Source organism: Pleurodeles waltl, chromosome 8 (assembly GCF_031143425.1).
Source record: "Pleurodeles waltl isolate 20211129_DDA chromosome 8, aPleWal1.hap1.20221129, whole genome shotgun sequence".
In the NCBI taxonomy this organism is placed as follows: domain Eukaryota; kingdom Metazoa; phylum Chordata; class Amphibia; order Caudata; family Salamandridae; genus Pleurodeles; species Pleurodeles waltl.
In genome coordinates, this window is record NC_090447.1 from 401,929,268 (window position 1) to 401,953,933 (window position 24,666).

The following is a 24,666-nucleotide window of genomic DNA, read 5'->3' on the forward strand; positions in this document are numbered from 1 at the left end:
AACACAAATTATAAGTTGATCTAAACTTATCCTATTACCACAAAATGTGTTTCACAAATGGTCTGTAAATATCAGCACCATTTTCACAATGGATCTTCTAGGAACTAGGATTTTCTTGTGCAAGGCTTTTTCTCTGCAGATCATATGCTGTGCACTATTATATGTATTTAAAGTACCATACTTGCACCTTCAGTCTCTGGTGAGTGAAAACAACCAAAACATTTTCTTCAGTGCACTCTCACCTAACTAGAGAGGCCTCAATTCCAAATATTACTAAACTTTGCTGCTTGCTTGATGTCTGAATAGGGAAGGATTAAATGTAAGCTGGTGGACTATTGTTTTTGGCCCTTGCTGTTAAATTACATAACTGCATAGATGTGAGGGCAAACAACTGCCATTGGGAGCTAGAGCCTACTAATTGTATTTGGTAATTACCAGTAAATTAGAGATCAACTTCTTCCTGGTTGTTCAATTTCCGAAATCTCATCATGCACATAATACCAGCAATTTAGGAGGGGAAATCTGATGAAGAAATGTTAAAAGCTCAAATAGAGATGGGTCGCAAGCCCCTGTTAACAACATCACCTGGTGTCACACTGGATTGACAGCAGAACCTGCAAATTAATGAGGCTGAATTAGCCCTATAGAGCCTATCCAGAAGACTCTTAGTGTTACGATGTATCAGGCTAGAAGATACCCCAAGAACACTTCCATTGTTAAGCCCTGCCATTTCCCCGTGAACGTAGATCTATAACAAATAGTTCACTAAAGCTGGAAGTCTGTGGTTAAGACAGCTTCTCAAGTTTTGGTTCCATGAGACATTCTCAATAAGCTCACAATAGCTGCAAGCTCCAAAGAGATGTGTAGACAGCTGTTCATTAATGTGCACAAAAAGAGGTATACAGCTTAATAAGTGTCTTACACCGAAGACAGAACTGGTGAGCGTCACTGTCTATAATCAGAGATTTGCATAACTTACCGTCCTTAGAGCCAGTCCTGTTTATTATTGTGGAAGACTGGGAAAACAAGGAGATGGAACAGACAACTACGAACAAAGATGGAATTAAAGGTAAAGGCTGGGAAATAAATGCTGCATGTTTGGAGAGGCTCCCTGAAGAAAGTATCCCAAATATTTTCAATTCCTCCACCTCGTTAGACAGTTGAGAAACGATTGAGGTCAGGAAATGGAGCAGGCTGGCGTGTAACAAGGTTAAGTTACAGTGCAAATCCTTTTTCTGCTGTGGTAAGTGCTCCTGGCTCCTTTTTAAAAATTGGTTGAGGGACAACAGAGGAATATGAAAGATGACTGAGCGTGTAATAAAATGAGGATTGAGAGAGGCGTCAAAGAAATATGAAAGAAGAATAAAAATGTAAGCATGTAAGCATACCATATTGTATAACATGCAGAGATGGTACTCTGCTTGTGGAACGAAGTCTCAAATTCTCAGAGACCAGGTTTACACAATAAGAAGTGTTACCAGATGACAAAATCAGTGTTTCAAAAGTCTAGGCCAGTGGTTCGCAACCTGTGGTCCGCAGACCCCTGGGGGTCTGCGAAGCCTCCTATGGGGGTCCGCGACTGCTTAGAAAATTAAATAATATTAACTGATTAGGCCCACAGTTTTCAGTAATGACTCATTAGGGGGTCCTTGGATTCCAATAAGGATTCAATGGGGGTCCCCGGGTCCCAGTAAAGATAAAGTGGGGGTCCACAGAAGTGAAAACGTTGGGAACCACTGGTCTAGGCAGTTGCAAGATTTTAGCATTTTTTGCTTTGACAAAAAAGAATACCGCACAACAGAAGACAGCCATATTCTATAAACCAGAATAGAAGCAAATATCCACTGAAATTTAATTCAAGCCTGTTTGCTAGAGATCTTCCTTAACTAGTCCCCTCTGCTAATGCTATACAGGTGGTTAGGAAGAACACACTGAAGAAAAACATTGCAGCGTTCTAGAGTTTGTCTTACTCAAATAAGCTTTTATGCAAGCTTCACCAAAATCATCTGCATTCATTTTGGCTTAAAACATAGACTACAGAAAATGTCAAGGCACAAGCTCAGCAGTGCACGTCATCTACCACTAGACTGCCAGCAATAAAACAATCCATCCATTATTTTTGTTAGGTTAGGTAAAGAAAAGTCCATCTATTAATTTCTTTCAACAGATTTAACACACACAGAAGACCAGGAAAAGTAAACAAATTTATTTCTGATATGATCTGTCATTGATGTAAAAATTTTAACCAATCGTATAAACTGTAATGTTGTACATAAAAGTGATCAAAACATTTCCTTTCTAGAAGTATATTGAGAAGTTAGCAATATACAACAAAGAGGCATCAGAAGTAAATTTTGTTTCTGTAATTTTTCAAACTTATCTACTGTGAGAAGACAACTTCTTTACACCCAGTAGCTATCCCTTTTAATTATGCTGCAACACTGATCATGTGCCTTGATAAAGGAACAGGTCAAAAAATAATGATAACGCATGTAGGGAAGACTTTGGATTGTCTATTTAAAAGGTCAATGTAATAGGCAATTAATATACGTAATTGTAAGTGCACTTCCACATGCTTCTGGTTTAGAATACATCAATAACGTCCTATCTTTCTGGCAACACTCTGCTCTATCCTATAGTTTTTTGGCAGAAGTGTCTCCGTAATTTTTTTTAAACAATATGCCTAATTTCTACCCTCTCACATACCAAGAAACAGAATGCACCAATGAAACAATGTATTACAGGACATAGGAGGACAACGCATAGAGTATTTCTTTTTTATTAGTTTTGTTGTGCTGTGACTAAAGTAAAGTTCTCAAGGCTGCTTTTTGACATTCCATGTTCTCTCTTCCACCTTTATTGAGTTAGGATTTCAGAAGAACTCTGTAGGGGCTAGAACAGCAGTAAATGAATTGTACCACACTGTTTCATGACTTCAAGTTTCATATCAAACTGTTAAAAAGTACAGTTCCTGATCTGAAAAGATGAGGGGCAAATAAAAATTAGCATATACTCGAATGTTACAACTGATGGCAATGATTTAATTGGGAAAGTACAGCTTTTTGTTTAAATATTCAAAAGGCTCAACTTCAAGCAGTAATAAACACAAGCAAAAGTGATTTAACCCTTAAAATAAATATTCAGGAAAAACTTCTCTGTACACAAGTGAAAGAATACGAAACACTTTCACGCTAAAAGGAACAAAAAAATAAAGAATTTGTTCATATACGCAGCTGAAATCTGCTGTTCCAGCTTAATGTCCCCAGTGAAGAAGGGAGGCACAAACACAGGTGACTACTTGTAGATCACTATCGTATGGCCTTGTTATTTTTGGACAGGGACGTTATGCAGTTGATCCCTTTTGACATACTTTTTCTCGTTTTATAGCATGCCAAATCCTTTGGCATAGGTAATGGCCTTTAATAATCTTTCTTTCAGTTTCTCTTTGCTGGAGTATTCCGGAAGTAAAAGAACATTGAAGCATGTGTGAGAGGTGGGCAACCTACAAGAAACAAAAAGACACAAATAGAAATTACAAACAAGGTGGACAGCACAAAGAATCATTTGTCTGAGGCAAAAATGAGACTACTATTGGAATTATTAAAACAGCTACGTCATTACTCTACAGAGTAGTTACAAAGTGTTTACACAATGCATTTCAATTAACTGTCCATTAAAAAAATGTTAAAACAGGATCAGCATCCGTTAGCCTGTGAACCAGAAAAAATGATCAGCTAAATGATAACATGTCAAAATAATTATGAAAGACATTGATTGATACCCAAGTAGATCAGAACAATGATGTTCAGTTTCCTCTAAAAAAAAAAACAAAAAAAAAAAAAAAAAAAAACGTCGGTGTTTACTTATTTTATTGTGAAATCACTGCTACCACTGACAGGTACACCATTATTGTAGCAAACAAAAATAGCATTAAAATACTGACAACTCCGAAATCTTGCTGTGTAGCAATGCTTGCACTTTTGCTGGTCTTTCTTATCAAACATAAACCAGAAAAGTAAAACACTGCCGTATTCTGGAGAGTGTCAGAAAGACTTATGGGTACTGTTACCATGTATAAGCAATATTGTACAATGGAAAAAGCGCTCTGGTAGTGACCGACCACCTGCGGTATTGATTAAAGTGTCCAGAAATGGAGCAATATCTCAACTATGCACTGCCTCCACCTGGTGATAATCAACCCTGCTAGAAAAAGAAATTGTTACTTACTATGCAAGCATCTGTTCGTGGCATGTAGTGATGCAGATTCACATGCTGTGCATACTTCCGCCATCCAGTGTTGGGCTCTGAGGTGTACAATTTGCTTTTTCTTCAAAAGAAGTCTTTTTGAGTCACAGGGCCAGGTGACTCCACCTATTTCCGGTAATACACATGGGCATCTTCTGCACTGTTAGATTATTACCCCCTCACACACACACACAAAGGCGTGACTGGAAATGGAGCATAAAGATGCAGTAAAAGATGACCATGCCCAACAGAAAGTATCAATAGGAGAAAACAAAAAGGAAGAAAGATTATATGCAAAAACCACAGGCGTCCGGGGAGGAGGATGGGCGCTTGGGAATCTATAGCACTACATGCCACTAACAGATTCTTACAAGGTAACATTTTAAGTTTCTGGCATGCATAGCAGTAGATACATACGTTGTGCATAGACTGTAAAGCAGTGGCTCAGCCTGAGGATTTTGCAGAGGAATGAAGTTTGAAAGCAGGAAAGCCTGGCCAATTCGAGCCTCATGCCTTGACAGGACATCCACACAGTAGTGCATGGTAAAGGTGTGAGGTGTGGACCAAGAAGCTACATTACATATTTCAGCTAGTATTATGTTACCTAAGAAAGCCAAAGAATCCCTTTTCTTTCAAGTAGAATGGGGTCGGGGAGGGGCAGGCAGAAACCTTTTAGCTTTAGCATAACAAGTCTGAATCTACTTGACAAGCCAACATGCAACCCCTGCCTTAGAAATGGCACGCCCCTTATGTGGCTTAGAACAGGACTCAAACAGCTGTTGTGTCTTGCAAAATGGATGTGGAACGAAGACTGGCATCAGTGGTCTTTATTTTAAACTGTAGAGATCTAGTTTCACATCTGTTAAAGAAGTATTCCGGACTCCTGCACTCCTTGGAGATATTCAAATATTTATCAATCAATCAATATTCTTTATTGTTTCAGCATCAAGCCGTGCAATCATACACATACAATTTGAACAGTAATATCATACTGTATAAATGTAAGTTAAAAGCTAAGTTCTAAATAGACCAATACCATTCCAGCTAAAAATGTTTAAACATAACCTACCTCTATGTACGTGATATGGCATTATGGCACTCTACTACTCAACTTTCCTCAACCAATTTGCATTGCACGTTACCTCTAGCAGGGTGTATCCCTTTACCAGAGTTACAGCGCATACAAATTATGAATTACAATAACATTTCATAAAATGCGTATGCCAACTCCCGTACAAATCAGAACCTAATAGTGTTAGTAATAGTCTAAACTTTGCTTTCATTAACAACGGTATACAAATCCTATGCACAATAAAACATAAAGTGCAGGCCGAATCATAGGGACTTTGATAATAAATTAGAATTTTAACGGCCTTATAATCAGTAGTTGTGATACACAATTCCTATGTACATCAAGAGACTGAAGTACAAATACCAGTACGGTATATAGAACACCACCCTTCAGATATAAAATCTACAAGTCACACGTCTCTAATTCATCTCAAGGCTCCAAAAATGCTAAGCATTACTGTAAGGCTAGTTACAAACCTCTCTTACAAGGCTGCCCAAAGATTGAAGCTACAGATTTAAAAATGATTTCATCATCAGTCCTAGGACAGAAATCTATGGCACCGTTAAAAGAGCCAACTTCGTAGTAACTAAACAGTGGCAGTAACCATATTTTATGAGAAATACAATTTGAGCGATAAAGCAGAGGGTGCATATATTCACTTTTCCCCCATGCATACAATCACAATATTTGCTGCCTCCCTGAAGTCTTGCACATCTAACAAGGTAATCCCTTGAAGACAAAATATTCAATCAGAAGTTGACATACAGTATAGGTTTCAGTTCTGGGTAGCTTTGGTCCAAATAGGACTTCCAACGAGGATCTACTCTGCTCACAAAGCAGTCACTTAATATACTGCCTGATTTTAACATAGCTAACTTAGGATTCCCACCTAAGATTGGAATAGCAACCTTTTGCAAGATCAGTGGTATAACACCCAATTTACTCGGATTTGCATTTCTATTAGCAAATTCCTCTGTGCCAACCGATCTCCTCAACTTTGACTACCACATCTAGCAACATCCTCCAAGGACCACAGATGAATGGCTACCTTATGGTTCCTTACCAGAATGATCCAGTACAGCACCGGCTGTACTGCTTGCAGATCCTAGATGGTAGTTAGCCCAAGTTCCATATACAGTGCTAACAAAGGGGTATCTGGGTCCATCGTTAAAAGAGTCCTCAAAAAGTTTGTTTCTACCAGGTTTCTACCATTTGCAACAAATCTAAATTACCATAACCCCAGCGCACAGTCCCACAGATTACAGCTATTACCACTTTGGACTTATATACTTGAAGTATGGTACTGATGCTACAAGCTCCTGCTTTCTGCCTAAACTTTAATACTGCCCAGAGGACTGTAATAAGGTTGTCCTGGCCTTCAACATTTGGGTCTTCCAGCTAAGTTTCTCCATAAACCGCAGCCCAAGACAACTGCAGAACTTTACACACTCAGAGACACTGTCCTTTATCATTAGCTTCCTCTTAAATCCTGGGAATGATCCTAAAACCAAGACATTAGCCCTACTGCAGTTAATAGTAAGAGCCTTTTTTATTTCAATAATCAGTCAAACGTTTTACCAAGCAGTGCAATGAGTTCTTTTTTTGGGCCAATAGAACCTTATTTGTCACCAAAAATGAGGATCCTTCCAGGCAAGCTAAAAAGGGACCTTAATTGGATTCTCGAATAGATGGTCAGTACACATCCCTGTCAAACACATTTTTCTACTGGAAATTTGCTACATTTGCCAGATGGTACATACCAACCCTTAGCCATGTTGTTTGTATGTATGGCCATTATTATACATAATATAGAACTGTCTACTCCCTGCATAGCCAACATTTTCTACAGCCTTGTCCGATCAATAAGATTGAATGCTGACTTCAGTACAATAAATGTGAGGTACAATGATTCTTTTTTAGTTTTAACATATTTATGGCGTATCATATATAGCTGTACAATTTGGTCAATTGTTCTCACTCTAGACCTGAAGCGAGGCCATAACTCTGTTAAAAAAAAATGTTTAGCCCTCCAACCTTGGGAGTCGATTTAAAAAAACTTTTCCCAAGAATATAACCCGTGCCATCTAAAAGGAAAATTGGGTGATAGTTGGAAGTCCCCTTTTTTATAAATAGGTACAAGGACTGCCGATCGCCATGACTGGGGAATATTATTATTCGCTATGATGGCATTAAATACCTTAGTAAGTACTGTAATCCACAGGTGCAGATTTTGGAAGAGATCTGTACACAGCAGATCTGGACCTTGGGCTTTGCATTTTTTTCCATAGTGGCACATGCTCTTCCCACTTCTGGTACAAAGATACCAGTCAAGGGATACATTGGCCACTGTTCCTTAAACAATATAGACCACATATTGCTTACATCGGAGTCGTCACATCCACAGAGCTTGCTAAAGTAGTTAACCCACTCCCTTGGGCCTATATACCATTCTAGCTTATGTGTCTTTCCCCCTCTCTACCTGGGTAATAATTTCTCAAAATCATACACTGCTTTCTTCAATTCAGTCCAAAGGGCATTTTGTGCTGCTTTCTTCTTAACTCTTAGCAAAAATGTATATTCTCTCCTTCAGACTTGAAAAAGACCTTCACTGGCCTCATAATGAGGACATAGGACATGAGACTTGAAAACTTAACATTTCATGGTATAGCACTCGCTATCATACCAGCTAGGACAGTTATGGGTACTCAGAGCTCCTTTAGCTGCCAATTTTGGCTTTGACCACAGAAGTTTCAATTTTTAGACCATTAAATCATACATACACACTACATCAGAATTAGCATCACCTGAGACATTAACAACACAGACTCCATATTTTGCTATAATTGCATTGCATAGGGGGTCGTCTTATGCTATTTCCCTCTATTCCCTCTTATACTCTTTCTAGTATTATGAGGTAGAATCTCAGGCCCATGCTCCTGTATATGCTCTTGCCAACATTCCAATGTATCGCTAATAGTGATCTTTGCTCTCACTAACAGGATGATCATAGTCACTCTCCACCCTCTTCACAATATTATATCAACACATTTCCTCACAATTCTAGTTTAACTAAGATATAATCAATCAGAGAAGTTATTTTACCATTACTATAGGTCATCGCTGTCATACTATCAGAAGAGGTGCGTCATTTCAGAAAACGCAATTGATAATTTGTAAGAAATATTGAAAAGGGCTCACCTTTCTTGAATACTTTCCCTAACTGAATATCCTGATATGGGATACCTAGTCAATAATCCTCAGCCAGTTCCTCTTCCCAAAGAATTTCATCAGTTGGTTGAGTGTTAAATTCTCAGGAAATTAGAACCATATGGCTCGCTACCTTGAGTTTCTCGCTATGCCTTACACTTTCAACATATTGAACAAAATGTCCCTAAATCGTCTGGACTTCAGATGACTACTCGGGGGGGATATACACATTAGGAATATTGACAGTAAAAATCTTCTTTGATGGTCATTATAAACCTTACATTCAGTACATAAGGGGTACGAAAATTCTTACACAGATGATTTACCTCACAATTTATTTTAGTTGATACCCAAGTTGCAAGCCCCCTCTGGTCGCCATCTTTTTCAACTGCTTAGCTGGTTCCATGTACTCCGTAAACTCATTTAAAGCATTTTCAGACAAAGACCACATTTCCTGGAAACAACACATTACACAATTGTTCATGAACTTTAGCCAGGCCTCATTCTCCACTCTTACAGCCAAACCCACCATGTTCCATGACAAAATGTCAAAATAATCATCTCTCAGGCACTGTTGTCATACCCCTAAAGTTTTCAGGGACATGCCCCTTGTACAATTAGGTGGTATGAACTGCCATCTTAATCAGACTGAAGATCAATGTTATTCCTGTCCTTTCTTGTAAGAGCTGAGGCAAACCAAGACAAGTACTGGCTTTCTTCATTGTCAGCAACTCTTCATGTAGTCAGTAGTTTTACTGACCATGCACAATAATTTGCTGTCATATATAAATTGGAGAACTTGGCTTCGCTTTGGCTCCAGTGATTATTTGGACCTGATTTTTTTTTTTAAGTGGACCACAACCCCTTGGAGGAGGTAGATTTACAGCCCCTCTCAAAGGAGGATAATGTACCTGCAAGCTGATCCCTTTGAATGCTGGATGATTGAGCAAAATTACATCCATCCCATGATATGAAAGTCATCTTGATGATTCAGGACAAGCCCACTTACGCTAGATGTTACAAACTCCAATTGGTAGATAGGTAGATCCTAGCATCCTAAGTTCGACGGACTCACTAGAGTACTCTCTTGATGTCCTGAGATGTTACTACTCCTCAATTCCAGGACTATATAAAGAAAATTCAACAGCCTGGACTGTTTAAAGGAGTTCTAACATTAACATTGGGGAAAAGATAAATGAACCTACAACAGCGGGTAAAAACACCTGTTTCTCTTGAATCCACCTACTTGGCGTGAGACTCTGCATTTGCTCCAAAATGCCTATTAATTAGTCCTGGGTTTTACTTGCATTATAGAAAAAACGATGGCAAGTGGGTTAATGAGCACAATTTTCTGGCCTCCCCTGCTGGTAGAGCTACAAATTGATTCTGCTTCAACTGCATCTTCTGCAGAGCCCACATTCATAACCTTAATTTCGTCTGAAGGCCATCTGGGTAGCTTCTTACTTTTCACCCTTTTATAGAGTGGATTCTTTCTTTGTGTTTTTCCCTCTTTTTCCTATTCTTCTTCAGTTTTGAGACTTTCGAATATTCTTTTCACTTTCTTGCTGAACAGCGTGTTTTCCACTGCTCGAGCCCTCATGATATTAAAAATGGGATACACTGGTGCACTTGGTTGTTAATTATCAACTGGGCTTTCTCAAATATTGGTAAAAGAAGTCAAAAGTTAATTCACACATTTGAGAAAATAACCACCTCAATGAAAATACTGGAGGGTCCTTACATGATAGTTTCTTCACCCTATCTTTGGGGGTTTCTCCTTTCTTATTCACAACTACAGCCCCATCAGCCTTACTCCCTATGCAACTACCAGCAAAATGTTTCTTTCCAGCACCACTTTTGCTAAAATGATTGGAGGATTTCCTTGACTTTACTGTATCCATACCTCCAGGCTCACTGGTATGTGCCTCGGGGGAAAATACAGTGCTTCCTTCATTACGTGGTGGGGCCATTTGAGCAACATAATTAACACTCCCTTTTCCTTATTGTTAATCAACCCCACTTCTTGCAATTTTATACATTTTGACAGCATTGCTTCCTCTTTCACTAGGGATGCTCCTTAACCTGCTGCCCTTCAATGCTTAGGTTTGTTGAAGGCTGGCAGAATATTGGTCAATATAGCTGCTACATGACCACACATTCCTAGTGAATTCTTCGGTAATGCAAGTATTGAGGTCAAAACTCAATAGAGTGCTTCTAAAATAATACTTTCTTGGTGATTTTCAATTATTGGGATGTTCCCAGCCTCCTGAGTATTAGGCATATTCAGAAAAATAGAATCTTATTTACAGCCCTTCAATGTTGGTTTTACTATGCTCTCCAGAGCACTTTGACAATTCGTCAGGCTCCTTGTGCATTTGTACCCTAACCGTAATTACTGCACCTGCGTTTGAACCTTCCTCTCTCGGGGCTGGTATAATTAGTACATCTGAGAGGTATGATCATAATCAATTGGAAAGCTAGCTCGCAGAAATGTTATGTCCTGCAAATATGCTTTCTCTTTAGTATTTTTGCCTTTTATCGTATCAATGGCCATCAGGGGGTCTCCATCAGGTAGGAACCCTTTATACAATTCCATACTCCTTGTTCCACAGCTGCTATACTCATATTGCCTTACTCCAAAATCATTCTTCATCAGTCCCTCATTTATTCCTGACTTTTCTAAATTGTTTAGGCAGATCTTCTCTATCTGATTGGATCCACTAAGAGATTTACACCTCACGCCATACTGTCTCCTGCAACTTCTTCAGCGTCTAAACTACAGATTGACTTATTGCTAATTCCAGTTGGCTTAGTTTGTAGATTTTCTGCAATTTGAGCAGTGTGCGCAAGTGGATCCCCACTTGCCTTTACCATTTGGAAAACGTTTGTGATTATTCTGGTCATCTGCTTTGTCGTTGAGGTAGAGATTATGACGTTTGTGGTTGCAGCCTCATCTAATTTCAGTGGCTGTGGCATGAAAGTCGTTATGGGCCTTTGGACAATGCCTTTACCTTTAGTATGGGGCATCATTAGAAGGTTGTAAACTCTCTGAGAATGCCTGGGCACCACTTGCCTCATATCTACTGCCTTTCTCTCTCATTTTTCTTATCACTTATTTTGACACTTGAAGGGTGTTTAACTGGTGGAAATGTAATAGAAAAATAAAGTAGAATGGAGCTAGTCAATCAATGCAAAGTTAGATCCGAGAAGAGATGTTTAGTCTCCAATTTGTTCCATATTGCAGCTGACTGCTCACAGTTGCTGGCTATCGACAGTCAGTACACACTAACTTCTAGTACTTGTCCCAATACTCGATCAGATGACATTGTTTTACAGCCTAATCCCCAAATGAGGCGCAGCACAGCATAATGTAGAGTCGCTTCTGAGGGGTTCAGAAAGCAGCGCCTTTAGTCAACAAGTGACTCATATCACACAAGCCACACCAACAACCATCACTGCCATCACTTTGCTCGCATGCACATTCCCAGCACCTTATCCTCCTACAGGGCTCATAACTCTGCTGAAGATAGTTATGGAAATATGGATACCACTCCTCCAGAGATGAGCTGCTACTATGGCCAGACATTTTGTAAGGTCCCGGTTAGCTGTGGTAAACCCAAAAGGGGGTACTTTGAATTGTAAAGTTTGTCTGATTACCTTGAATCTTAAGTATTTTCGATAAGCAGGGTGAATGGGAATATGAAAGTCGGGTCCTTCAGATCGAGGGCGGTCATGAAGTCACCTTGTTGCAGAAGAGGAATGACATCTTGTACAGTCACCATATGAAAGGGCTCCAAGTGAATGTACCTGTTGAGAAGTCTGAGGTTGAGGATTGGTCTGAGGGAGCTGTCCTTTTTGGGAATAAGGAAGTACACTACCTTCCTGTGGTGTTGTGGCAGAACTGACTCTATGGTTCCTTTGGCAATTAGGGCGTGTATCTTCTGGTGCAGGAGGCGCGGATGGTGTGGTAACATTGTGTGTCAGCAGAGAGGGATGTCTGGCGGTTGTTGACTGAGTTTGAGACAGTACCGCTATTGTATAATGTTAAACACCCAGGGATCTGAGGTGATTTCTCCCAAATGGGGCAAATATTCCTGCAACCCTTCCCTGACAAGTGCTGTGTTATCAGGGAAAAAGGCTAGATGGTCACTGTTTGCCGAGGCAGCCCCTTTGGGGGACAGTGCCTTTCATCTGCATTCATTATTATTAGTCCAGTATTTACCCCTACAGTACACCGCTATGAGGGTGTCCCCTGTCTGGGCCTGACAAAGTGGAAAAGGACTCTGGATCTGGGGTCGTGTTAGTGTCACGGTATTGTAAACACCAAAAAGAGCCATGAGGAGTGGGGGTCTGAAAGGCTCTCATGGTTTTGGAAGTCTCATATCCTTTTTAATTTTCTCTTGCATCTGATCGACATGATGGCTGAACATATGCCGACCGTGAAAACAGACATTTAAAAGGTTTACTGCACCTCTGGTTTGAAACCAGACACTCACAGCCACGTAAAGTGGTGTAATAGGATGCTTGTATTTACCCCGTGCAGCTGTATCAGCAGCTTCCAACGCGCAGCAGATGTTGGAGATAGTCTTAAACTTTTTATCAACTCTAGGGGTGACAGTTCTAGCTTTAACTGGCTACTTGAAAATGTCAGTAGCTGAATTAACGAACCTTTTAAGCATAGGCGAGTACTTTAGTGAACGTTGAGTAGCATACAAGGTCTCCGTGATGAAGTCACCCTCCTATTGTTCTAAATGCATTTCCATGTTATGAAAGGTGACTGTCCTCTGTAGGACTTCGTGGGTATGAGTTAACGTCATCTGGAGGCTGTAACCTCATAGGGTACAGATTTTGGTCTGTGTCCACTTGGGGCTCTGCATCACGATCATCCCAGGGATCTAGGCCTTCTCTGTCATACTGGGGGTCAAAGGCTGAGAGGTGCCTGTGGACTGTATCCACCCCGTTGAGTGTAAGGATGTGTGTGATAAATATTGTGGAGACTCCATTGGGAAGAAAGGGGAAGGAGGAGAAAAGGGAGTGAAGGAGAGGGATGAACAGGAGGCAGTGAAGACGTGGTAACCTTCTTGAATCAGGGTGCCACAGAAGGACTGAGGGCCTCCTTAAAAGTCAATTTAACTTTATGAAGAGCAGGACCCTTCAAAACCTGCGATGTCTTATCCAAGATCCGACCAGCACCCGGCTGGATATGATTTTTTTTTGCTTGGCGTCCAAATGTTCTTGGAGCCACTGCAGGTTTGTAGTTTGGAATCCTCCAAAGCAGCAGAAGATGCAGCTGTAGAAGGCCTGGATGAAGCCGAACAGGCGAAGAGGGATGCCAACCGGATGTGTGTTTCAAGTCAGTCTGCTTCGGAGCGGGGTGTCTCAGCTCCAAACACTTCGAATAGGTGTCTCTTGGCTATGAATAGTGTGAGGCAGCATGCTTTGGCTCCAAAGGCATCCGATTCCATTTGAATACGATGGTGACTGAGTGTACGTTTTCGGATCAGATACCAGCAGCAGTACGCACTTGAGGCTTTGAGGAGGATCTCGAGCATGGCTGAGCGGTAGTGGTTCACTGGAGAACTCATGTGTGGCACAGAAGTCTGAAGGTAGTGCCTCCTTCTGGTGTGTAGAGGGAGCTATAGTACTCGATACGACCTTCGGAGTGCGCTGGACCAGTAGAGGCTCTTCCTCGATGTTCACCTCAGAATCAACACTTTGCGTTGAGAAAGCCATCTCACCCTCAACAGCTGGGGCATTTGGGTGCTCAGAATTATTTCCTCTTCCTCTTTTTCTTTCTCTTTCTCCTCCCCCCCCTCCCCACCCCCACCCCTGAATTTTGTCCTCTTTTGTGTGCACCATTGATGCTGGGGCAATTAGGCTTGCTGTTCGATGCTGAAGGGTATTTTTGTTTCTAAAGGCCAAGCATGCCAAACGGGAGTCTTTAAAGTGTTCAGGGGGACAAACACAGATTACAAACTTCATGGAGATCTGACCTCAGATACTTGGAGTGGCTACAGAATCGAAACTGAGTTCTTTCCATCATGTGGACATTTTCCACCGCTGTAATGATCTTCAAATGGTCGTAGACCACTTTGAAAAGTAAAGATGTTTGCCTTTTGCACCGGGGAACAGATCCGAAGGCCCAGCAAGCACAGCATGCGGTGGCGAACTGGAGCACACAAACATGTTTCAACCCAGCAGCAGAGATAAAAAAAAAAAATATATATAACAATGGAATCGATAGCCATGTTCATTACCAACAAAAGGTGTAGTCACCAACTCCCATGTTTCAAAAAGACTTATTTTGAAGAAAAACAAGTTGTACACGTCCAAGACCAACACTACAAGGCAGAAGTATGCACAGCCTGTGTATCTACACATCTATGATTATTTTGCCATCATCACACAGGAATAATACACAGGAATAATAATAAAAATAAAATAAAAAATAAAAAACTGTTTTTCTTATCTAGGAATGCTACTCTCAACTTAACAGGCTTCCAGGTTAAAGAGCACAACTCTGTTTTTACAAAAACAAAAGGGTACCGAACCCTCTGATAGACACCAAGTGGCATGCTTCTTCATAGAGACCTCCATCTTCTCCAGCACCTGCTGGTGTTAGGCAGCTCATTAAATTATTAGTGGTTTTGTGATTGTATTTATATGGCACTTGCTACCCCTGCCGAGGTATTGAATCCCTTTTTGGAGAGCAGCACGCTATTCCAGAACCCAAAAGGATGAGTGATGGATTAGTAGAGAATAGTATTCATATAGGGAAATAGAAGTTGATTTGAGCGATGTGGGGAGTTTGTTAGGTGGATTCAATAGAATAATGGAGGGATAGGAGAGGGAAGAATCTAGAGCGTGTTAATTGGGAGATTGCAGTAGTAAGATGAGGTTTGGGATGAGAAAAGGAGAGATGGAAGAGTATGTAGAAAGGTATTAGGGGGATCATAATAGTAAAATTAGGTTTGGGGTGATTTAAAGTAGAGATACATGAGGTTTGGGGTGAGCCAGGAAGGATAGAGGAGGGAGGAGTCTTGGAGGGTTAATTTTGGAGATCATAGTAGTAGAATCAGGTTTGGGATGAGTCAGAGAGTGGAGATAGATGCTAGCCAGAGAGGTATAGGGTGAAACAAAGTAGTGCACTGGAGATAGTAATTTATTTTCTCTTGTACTGTAGGGCTAAAGTAATAAATATATAGATACATGGTTACATAGAAAGGAAAAATATGTTAGGAACATAATATATTGAAATTTAAAGCTGTATTGTATGAACACAGACCCAAGTGCTACAGTATTTGAAGGTCTTTTCTTTGTTTTATAGCTCAATTCTTTCCTCAGTATTTCAATAGAGAAATGCTGTAGATAAATAGTTAAGATAATATTTACCTATATACCTACTGTGAGATAAAACAGACTTGGGCATCTAATCAAACAACTTATACAGAAACTAAGCAATGACCTTTGAACATGTAATGCATACAATAATATATATGGAAAATGTCACTTACCCAGTGCACATCTGTTAGTGGCATGTTCCGCTGCAGATTCACATGTTATGCATAGGTCCTGCCATCTAGTGTTGGGCTCTGAGTTTTACAAGTTGTTTTTCTTTGAAGAAGTGTTTTCGAGTCACAGGATTGAGTGACGACTCCTCTTCGGCTCCATTGCGCATGGGCAGCGACTCCATCTTGGATTGTTTTCCCGCAGAGGGTAAGGTAGAAGTTATAGAGTATAACGAAAAGAGATGTCCATGCAAATGGAATTGAAATATATATATATATATATATATATATATACACATATGTACAAATGTTTGTTATAACTTAAAAGACTACAGGCTCCCGGGAAGGCGGGTGGGTGCATGTGAATCTGCAGCGGAACATGCCACGAACAGATGTGCACTGGGTTAGTGACATTTTCCGTTCGATGGCATGTGTAGCTGCAGATACACATGCTATGCATAGACTAAAAAGCAGTTTTCCTCCCATAAGCAGTGGTCAGCCTGTAGGAGTTGAAGTTGTTTGAAATAGTGTTCTTAGTACAGCCTGTCCTACTGTTGCTTGTTGTGCTGCTAACACATCTACACAATAATGCTTGGAAAATGTATGGGGTGTTGACCAAGTGGCTGCTTTACACATTTCCGTCTTTGGTATATTTAATAAAAAGGCCATTGTTGCTCCTTTTTCCTTTTTTCCTGGTGGAATGTGCTTTTGGTGTTACTAATAGCTGCCTTTCTGGCTTACCCCTAACTCGTTTGGATGCATTTTACTATCCATCTAGCTAGTCCTTGTTTTGAAATTGGATTTCCAGTATGTGGTTTTTGGAATGCCACAAATAACTGTTTAGTTTGCCTAAATGATTTTGTTCTGTCAATGTAATACATTATAGCTCTTTTAATGTCCAATGTATGCAGCGCTCTTTCTGCTACTGAGTCTGGCTCAAGAAGAAGACTAGAAGTTCCACTATTTGATTGATATGAAATGGTGAGATCACTTTAGGTAGGAATTTTGGGTTTGTGCGAAGTACTACTTTATGTTTGTGTACTTGCATGAAGGGTTGTTCAATAGTAAATGCTTGTATTTCACTAACTCTTCGTAATGAAGAGATCGCAACAAGGAATGCTACTTTCCATGTTAGGTATTGAATCTGAACCAAATGCATGTGTTCAAATGGTGGACCCATGAGTCGTGTGAGTAAAATATTGAGATTCCATGTGGTGTTCTTGGTGGTATGATACGTTTTAGCCCTTCCATGAAGGCTTCGATAACAGGGACTCTAAATAGAGATGTGTGTTGTATATTTTGTAAATACGCTGAAATAGCAGTGAGATGTATTTTGATGGATGAAAAAGCCAAATTTGCTTTTTGCAGATGAAGTAAATAACCAACAATGTCTTGTATTGATGCGGAAAGAGGGGTAATTTGTTTGGATTGACAGTATTAAAAATATATTTTTTTTTTTAAAAAAAAAGCTTTCCCATTTGTTTGCATAGCACTGCCTGGTAGTGGGGTTTTCTTGCTTGTTTAATTATTTCCTTAAATTCTGGTGGAAAATGTAGATATCCAACCTCTAAGACTTCAGGAGCCAAATCGCTAGATTGAGTATTGCTGGATTTGGATGTCTGATTTGTTGTTTGTTTTGTGTTAACAGATCCGCCCTGTTTGGCAGTTTGATGTGTGGTACTACTGACTGGTCTAACAATGTTGTGTATTATGGTTGACGTGCCACGTTGGTGCTATAAGTATGAGTTTGAGTTTGTTTTGACACAGTTTTGTTGACCAGAAATGGAATGAGAGGGGGGAAAAGCATAAGCAAATATCCCTGACCAGTTGATCCATAGAGCATTGCCCTTGGATAGAGGGTGTGGGAACCTGGATGCGAAGTTTTGGCATTTTGCGTTTTCGCTGGTGGCGAAAAGATCCATGTCTGGTGTTCTCCAGTGGTGAAAGTATGTTTGAAGTACTTGTGGGTGAATTTCCCACTCGGGTGTTTGTTGATGATCTCAGCTGAGAACATCTGCTAATTGATTGTGTATCCCTGGGATGTATTGTGCTACAGGGTGAATGTTGTTGTGTATTGCCCAATGCCAAATCTTTTGTGCTAGAAGGCACAGTTGTGATGAGTGGGCCCCTCCTTGTTTGTTTAGGTAGTACATTGTAGTCATGTTGTCTGTTTTAATGAGAATGTGTTTGTGAACGAGAAGAGGTTGAAAGGCTTTGAGTGCTAGAAATACGGCTAGCAATTCTAAGTGATTTATGTGAAGTTGTTTGTGTTTGTTGTCCCATTGTCCCTGAATGTTGTGATTGTCGAGGTGTGCTCCCCATCCAATCATTGATGCATCTGTTGTAAGTGTGGCTTGAGGCACAAGGTCTTGAAATGGCCGCCCTTTGTTTAAATTTGTGGAATTCCACCACTGAAGTGAGATGTGTGTTTGGCGGTCTATCAACACTAGATCTTGAAGTTGACCATGTGCCTGTGACCATTGTTTTGCAAGGCACTATTGTAAGGGCCGCATGTTTAGTCTTGCATTTGGGACAATGGCGATGCATGATGCAATCATGCCCAACAGTTTCATGACAAACTTGACTGTGTACTGTTGGTTTGATTGAATTTGTGGTAATATATTGTGGAATTATTGTACCCTTTGTGGACTTGGGTTTGCAAGTGCTGTTTGTGTATTTAATGTGGCTCCTAAATACTGTTGAACTTGCGCTGGTTGTAAGTGAGATCTTTGGTAGTTTATTGAGAGCCCTAGCATGTGTAGGGTTTGTATAACATAATGTGTATGGTGTTGACACTGTCTGGCTGTTGGATTTTATTAGCCAGTCATCGAGATATGGGAAGACATGGATAGGTTGCCTTCTTATGTAGGCTGCGACTACGGCAAGACATTTTGTAAATACTCTGGGAGCAGTTGTTATTCCGAAAGGTAACACTTTGACCTGGTAATGTTTTCCTTGTATAACAAACCTGAGATATTTCCTGTGCGCTGGATGGATGGGTATGTGAAAATACGCATCTTTGAACTAATGTCATAAAATCTTGTTGTTATACCAGTGGGACTACATTCTGTAGTGTTACCATGTGAAAGTGTTCTGATAGGATGTAAAGACTGAGGGTTCTGAGATCTAGTATTGGTCTCAATGTTCCGTCTTATTTGGGAATAAGGAAATACAGGGAGTAAACCCCTGTTCCCATTAGATGATGTGGTACAAGCACTATGGCTTGTTTGAGTAATAGTGACTGTACCTCTGTGTGCATGGCTACGTTATGGTATGACGCTGCCCTAGCTAGAACCTAAGTGTATGAGATGCTATCATGTGGGGGGTGATGGTTTTGAAGGATAGCAGTCTGGACTGTTATCAGAAATGGGATCATCGTAGAGGTCCCAATGGGTCAACATTATCTTGGTGTGAATCTGCAGAGTCTACTGGAGACTGTGCAGTGGGGGTAGTAAGTGGAGAGACAGTCAGGTGAGGAGAATGAGAGGAGACTGATGAGGTGAGAAATGAGGAGGTGGAGTTTTTTGTTTGGGTTTTGGCACTTTCGCTGGTGGCTGATCAGGTTTCCTTGGGATCGAAAGGCCTGGAGTAGACGTTGGCCTCGGCTCCGAGAGGGATTTTCAAGGCTTCGACTCGATGGGTCGGTGTTTACCTACTTCGGAGCCTGTGCTTCGGCTTGAGTCCGAAGGCTTCGGTGGCATGGCCTTTCTTGGTGCCGAAGTTGTTGCTTGGTCACTGGAAGTCTTTTTACGGGTGGAGCCACGGCATTCCAGCAGTGGCGTTCCCGAGGCCTTTGTTTGGGCTTGGACTGGACAGGGGCACGTACTCACGTGCTGTCCTGCGTGACTGGTCTGCCCTCATCGGACTCTTGCTCGGAGTCGGACCCCCCCCCAACGGAGACTGCGGTGTGCATAATCTCCTCCTCTTCCACGTCGAGATGTTCGGTGCTTCTCGATGCCATTTCCAACCTTTGCGCTCTTCTGTCTCGTAGAGTCTTCTTCGAGTGGAAGGGTCTGCAGGCCTCGCAAGTATCCTCTCAGTGGTCTGGAGATAGACACAGGTTACAGACTAGATGTTAGTCCGTATATGGGAACTTAGCGTGGCACCGAGGGCAGAAGCGAAACGGGGTCCGGTCCATGAGGCTTCGACAAGGCTTTTGGTCGGCCTGACCAGGCCTGAGTTGGGCACGGGTGCCCCAAAGGGCAAGTAAAGGAGTTGGATCCGCCGGTACCGAAGTGTCGATGATAGATGGTACGCGATCTAAACAATACCGACGAATTAGAGAGTTTGTAGCACTTTTCTGACTCGAACTACCGGAGTGAAAAGAAACACGTCCGAACCCGATGGCAGAAAGAAAACAATCTAAGATGGAGTCGATGCAAATGCGCATTGGAGCCGAAGAGGAGGAGTCACTCGATCCCGTGACTCGAAAACACTTCTTTGAAGAAAAACAACTTGTAACACTCCGAGCCCAACACTAGATGGCAGGACCTATGCATAGCATGTGTATCTGCAGCTACACATGCAATCAAACATACATATATATATATATATATATATATATATATATATATACATATATATATACATATACATATATATATATACATATACATACATATACATATACACACACACACACACCTGGAAAATGTCACTTACCCATGTACATCTGTTTGTGGCATGCAGTGCTGCAGATTCACATGCTATGCATTATTCCGCCATCTAGTGTTGGGCTCGGAGTGTTACAAGTTGTTTTTCTTCGAAGTCGTCTTTTTGGAATCACAGGATCAAGTGACTCCTCCTTTCGGTCATACTGCGCATGGGCATCGACTCCATTGTTAGATTGTTTTCCCGCAAAAGGGTGTAGGAAGGAGTGATAGAGTGCAATAATAAAAATGTTGTATAGAAATAGTAAGTAAGAATAGATGTCCATGTAAATGTATATACATATGTACTAAAGAGAAAAAGCTGGCAATGACAAGAGGCTTCCAGGGAGGGTGCATGTGAATCTGCAGCACTACATGCCACAAACAGATGTTCACTGGGTAAGTGACATTTTCTGTTCTATGGCATGTGTAATTGCAGATACACATGCTATGCATAGACTACAAAGCAGTTACTCTCCTCAAAAATTGCGGTGGCTAGCCTGTAGGAGTTGGAGTTGTTTGAACAAATGTTCTTAAGACAGCTTGAGCAACATTGTTCTGTTGCTTTGAAAATACATCTACACAATAATGTTTTGTAAATGTATCTGGTGTAGACCATGTGGCAGCTTTACATATGTTTGCCATTGGTATGTTTCCTAAGAATGCCATAGATGCACCTTTCTTCCTAGTGGAATGGGCTTTAGGTGTGATTAAAAGTTGTCTTTTTGCCTTAATGTAACATGTTAGTACACATTTAACAATCCATCCTGCCAACCCTTGCTTAGAGATAGGATTCCCTTTAAGTGGTTGTTGAAAGGCAACAAAAAGTTATGTTTTTCTGAATTCTTTTGCTCTATCTACAAAGAACATTAGAGCTCTTTTACGGTCAAGAGTATGAAGGGCTCTTTCTGCAATTGAATCTGGCTGTAGAAAGAAGACAATTCCACTGTTTGGCTTATGGTAAAAGGTGTTACCACTTTTGGTAGAAATTGTGGATTTGTTCTGAGTACGACTTTATGTTTGTGTTCTTGGAAAAAAACTTTCTTCAAGTGTGAAGGCATGTATTTCACTAACTCTTCGCAATGAAGTAATGGCCACTAGGAAAGCAACTTTCCATGTTAAGAACTGAATCTCACAAGAATGCATGGGTTCAAAAGGTGGGCCCATTGGTCTGGTGAGTACAATATTTAGATTCCAAGTAGGAACAGTTGGTGGAATAATACATTTTAGTCCTTCCATGAAGACTTTTATAACTGGGACTCTAAAGAGAGAGGTATGTTGAATAGTTTGCAAGCATGCTGGTTTGCAGGTATGGCAGTAAGATGGTTTTTAATGGATAAGAAGGCTGGATTTGACTTCTGCAAATGAAGTAGATAGCATACAATATCTTGTATTTATGCTGTAAGTGGGTCAGTATTTTTAGATTGACAATAGTAAACAAATAGTTTCAATGTGTTACCATAGCAATGCCTAGTTGTAGGTTTGCATGCTTGTTTGAGACATTCCATTCATTCTAATGGAAGTTTCAAGTATCCAAATTCGATGATTTCAGAAGCCAAATCGCTAAGTTGAGAGCACTGGGATCTGGATGTCTGATTTGTCCTTTGTTTTGTGTTAACAAATCCGGTCTGTTTGGAAGTTTGGAATGAGGTACTACTGACAGGTCTAGGAGTGTTGTGTACCAATGTTGTCGTGCCCACATGGGGCTACGAGTGTCATGGTGAGAGAGGTCTGAAATAGTTTGTTGATCAGAAAGGGAAGTATTTGGAGACGGGGGAAAGCGTAAGCAAATATCCCTGACCAGTTGATCCATACAGCATTGCCTTGGATAGAGCATGTGGGTGTCTGAATGCGAAGTTTTGGCATTTTGCATTTTCGCTTGTTGTGAATAGGTCTATTTCTGGTGTTCCCCATATTTGAAAGTACTGTAGAAGTACCTGTAGAAGTACCTGAAACTGAATCTCCCATTCGTGTTTCTGTTGGTGTGTCCTGCATAGGAGATCCGCTAGCTGATTGTGTATTCCTGGAATGTATTCTGCTAACAGATGAATGTGATTGTGAATTGCTCATTTCCCTATTGTTTGGGCTATGAGGGACAGTTGAGATCAATGTGTCCCGCCTTGTTTCTTTAGGTAATTCATGGTGGTCATATTGTCTGTTTTTATCAGAACAGCCTTGTGTTTGAAAAGGGGTTGAAACGCTTTTAGGGCACGGAACACAGCTATTAATTCTAAATGGTTTATGTGATAATTTCACTGTTTTGAATCCCATTCCCCTTGAATGGTAAGGTTGTTGAGATGAGTTCCCCAATCTATCATTGAAGCATCTGTTATAGTGGTCTGGGGCACAGGGTCTTGAAATGACCGCCCCTTCATTAAATTGCTGAGATTCCACCATTGAAGGGACTTGTGCGGTCTAACAACTCTAGATCTTTCAACTGGCCCTTTGCTTTAGACCATTGCTGTGAGAGGCACTGTTGTAGTGCCCTCATCTTTAGTTTTGTATGCAGTACTATTGCTATGCAGCATGCCATAATTCCTAATAGTTTCATGATAGGTCTTACAGTGTACTGTTGATTTGGCTGCATTTGTGGTATGAGATTTTGGAAAGCTTGTATCATTTGTGTATGTGGATAGGCTAAGGCTCTTTGTGTACTGAGAATAGCATCTAGGTAAGGCTGCACCTGTGCTGGCTGAAGATGGGATTTTTGGTAGTTGAGAGTGAACCCTAGTGTATGTAGGGTCTCTATTACATAGAGTGTGTTGTTAGCATTGTATAAAATTGCTTGATTTTATTAGCCAATCGTCGAGATATGGAAAGAGATATATGTGCTGCCTTCTTAGGTAGGCTTCTACTACCGCTAGACATTTTGTGAATACCCTTGGAGCTGCTGTTATGCTGAATGGTACAACATTGAATGGATAATGTTTTCCTGCTATCACAAACCTTAGGTATTTTCTGTGAGCTGGATGGATGGGTATATGGAAATATGCATCTTTGAGGTCTAATGCAGTCATCTAATCTTGTTTTTGTAGTAGTGGGATGACATCCTGCAGAGTTACCATGTGAAAGTGTTCTGACAGGATATATGGATTTAGGAATCTGAGGTCTAAGATGGGCCCGAGAGTGCCATCCTTCTTGGGAATGAGGAAGTATAGTGAGTATACTCCTGTTCCTTGTGGAGAATGTGGGACCAATCCTATTGCCTGTTTTAGTAGTAACAATTGTACTTCTTGCTGTAATAGAACAAGGTGCTCTAGGGACAGCTTGTGATAACATGGGGGAATGTTTGGAGGGGTAGAAATCAATTCTAGAAAATAGCCACTGTGGATAATTGACAATACCCACTGGTCTGTGGTGATATTTTGCCAATGGAGGTGGAATTTCTGCAGTCTGCCCCCCACAGGAGATGTGTGGAGTTGAGGGTTGGTAAATAAGTCAGTGGTTAGATGGGGGTAGTGGCTTGTTTTGAAGCCTGGAACTTTCCTCTGGTTCTAAAGTACTGGCCTCTATAAGACACTCTAAATCCCCCTCTCTGGTACTGCTGTTGCCCTTGTTTTGCCTGGGAGGTAGAAGCCTCTGTGGATTGTGGCTTGAATCCTCCTCTGAATTGTTGCCTGCAAAAGGAGCCTCTGCACAGTGTTGCGTATAAGGCTCCCATTGCTTTGGCAGTGTCTGAGTCTTTTCTCAGTTTTTGAATTGTCGTGTCAACTTCAGGGCCAAACAGGTGTTTTTTTTTTATTAAAAGTCATATTCAGCACTGCCTGCTGTATTTCTGGTTTGAAACCAGAGGAACTTAGCCATGCGTGTCTGCGTATAGTGATGGTAGTACTCACGCTTCTAGCTGCTGTATCTGCAGCATCAAGGGCAGACCGTATTTGATTGTTGCTTATAGCCTGACCCTCTTCTACAATCTGTTGTGCCCTTTTTTGGTGTTCCTTTGGGAAGTGTTGAAGGAGTTCCTGCATCTCGTCCCAGTGGGCTC

The 24,666-nt window shown here is 40.9% G+C and overlaps 1 protein-coding gene across 2 annotated transcripts in view; it reads right to left on the minus strand.

Annotated features, from left to right (window-relative positions):
* Positions 1 to 2,185: 2,185 nt before the first annotated feature.
* Positions 2,186 to 24,666, minus strand: part of UBE3A (ubiquitin protein ligase E3A) — a 250,200-nt gene continuing 227,719 nt past the window's right edge. For both annotated transcript variants that reach the window (XM_069204274.1, XM_069204273.1), the window contains one exon: positions 2,186 to 3,502. In XM_069204274.1, coding sequence (XP_069060375.1) covers positions 3,382 to 3,502 — 121 coding nt within the window. In that variant the 3' untranslated portion in view covers positions 2,186 to 3,381. The remainder of the gene's footprint in view (positions 3,503 to 24,666) is intronic.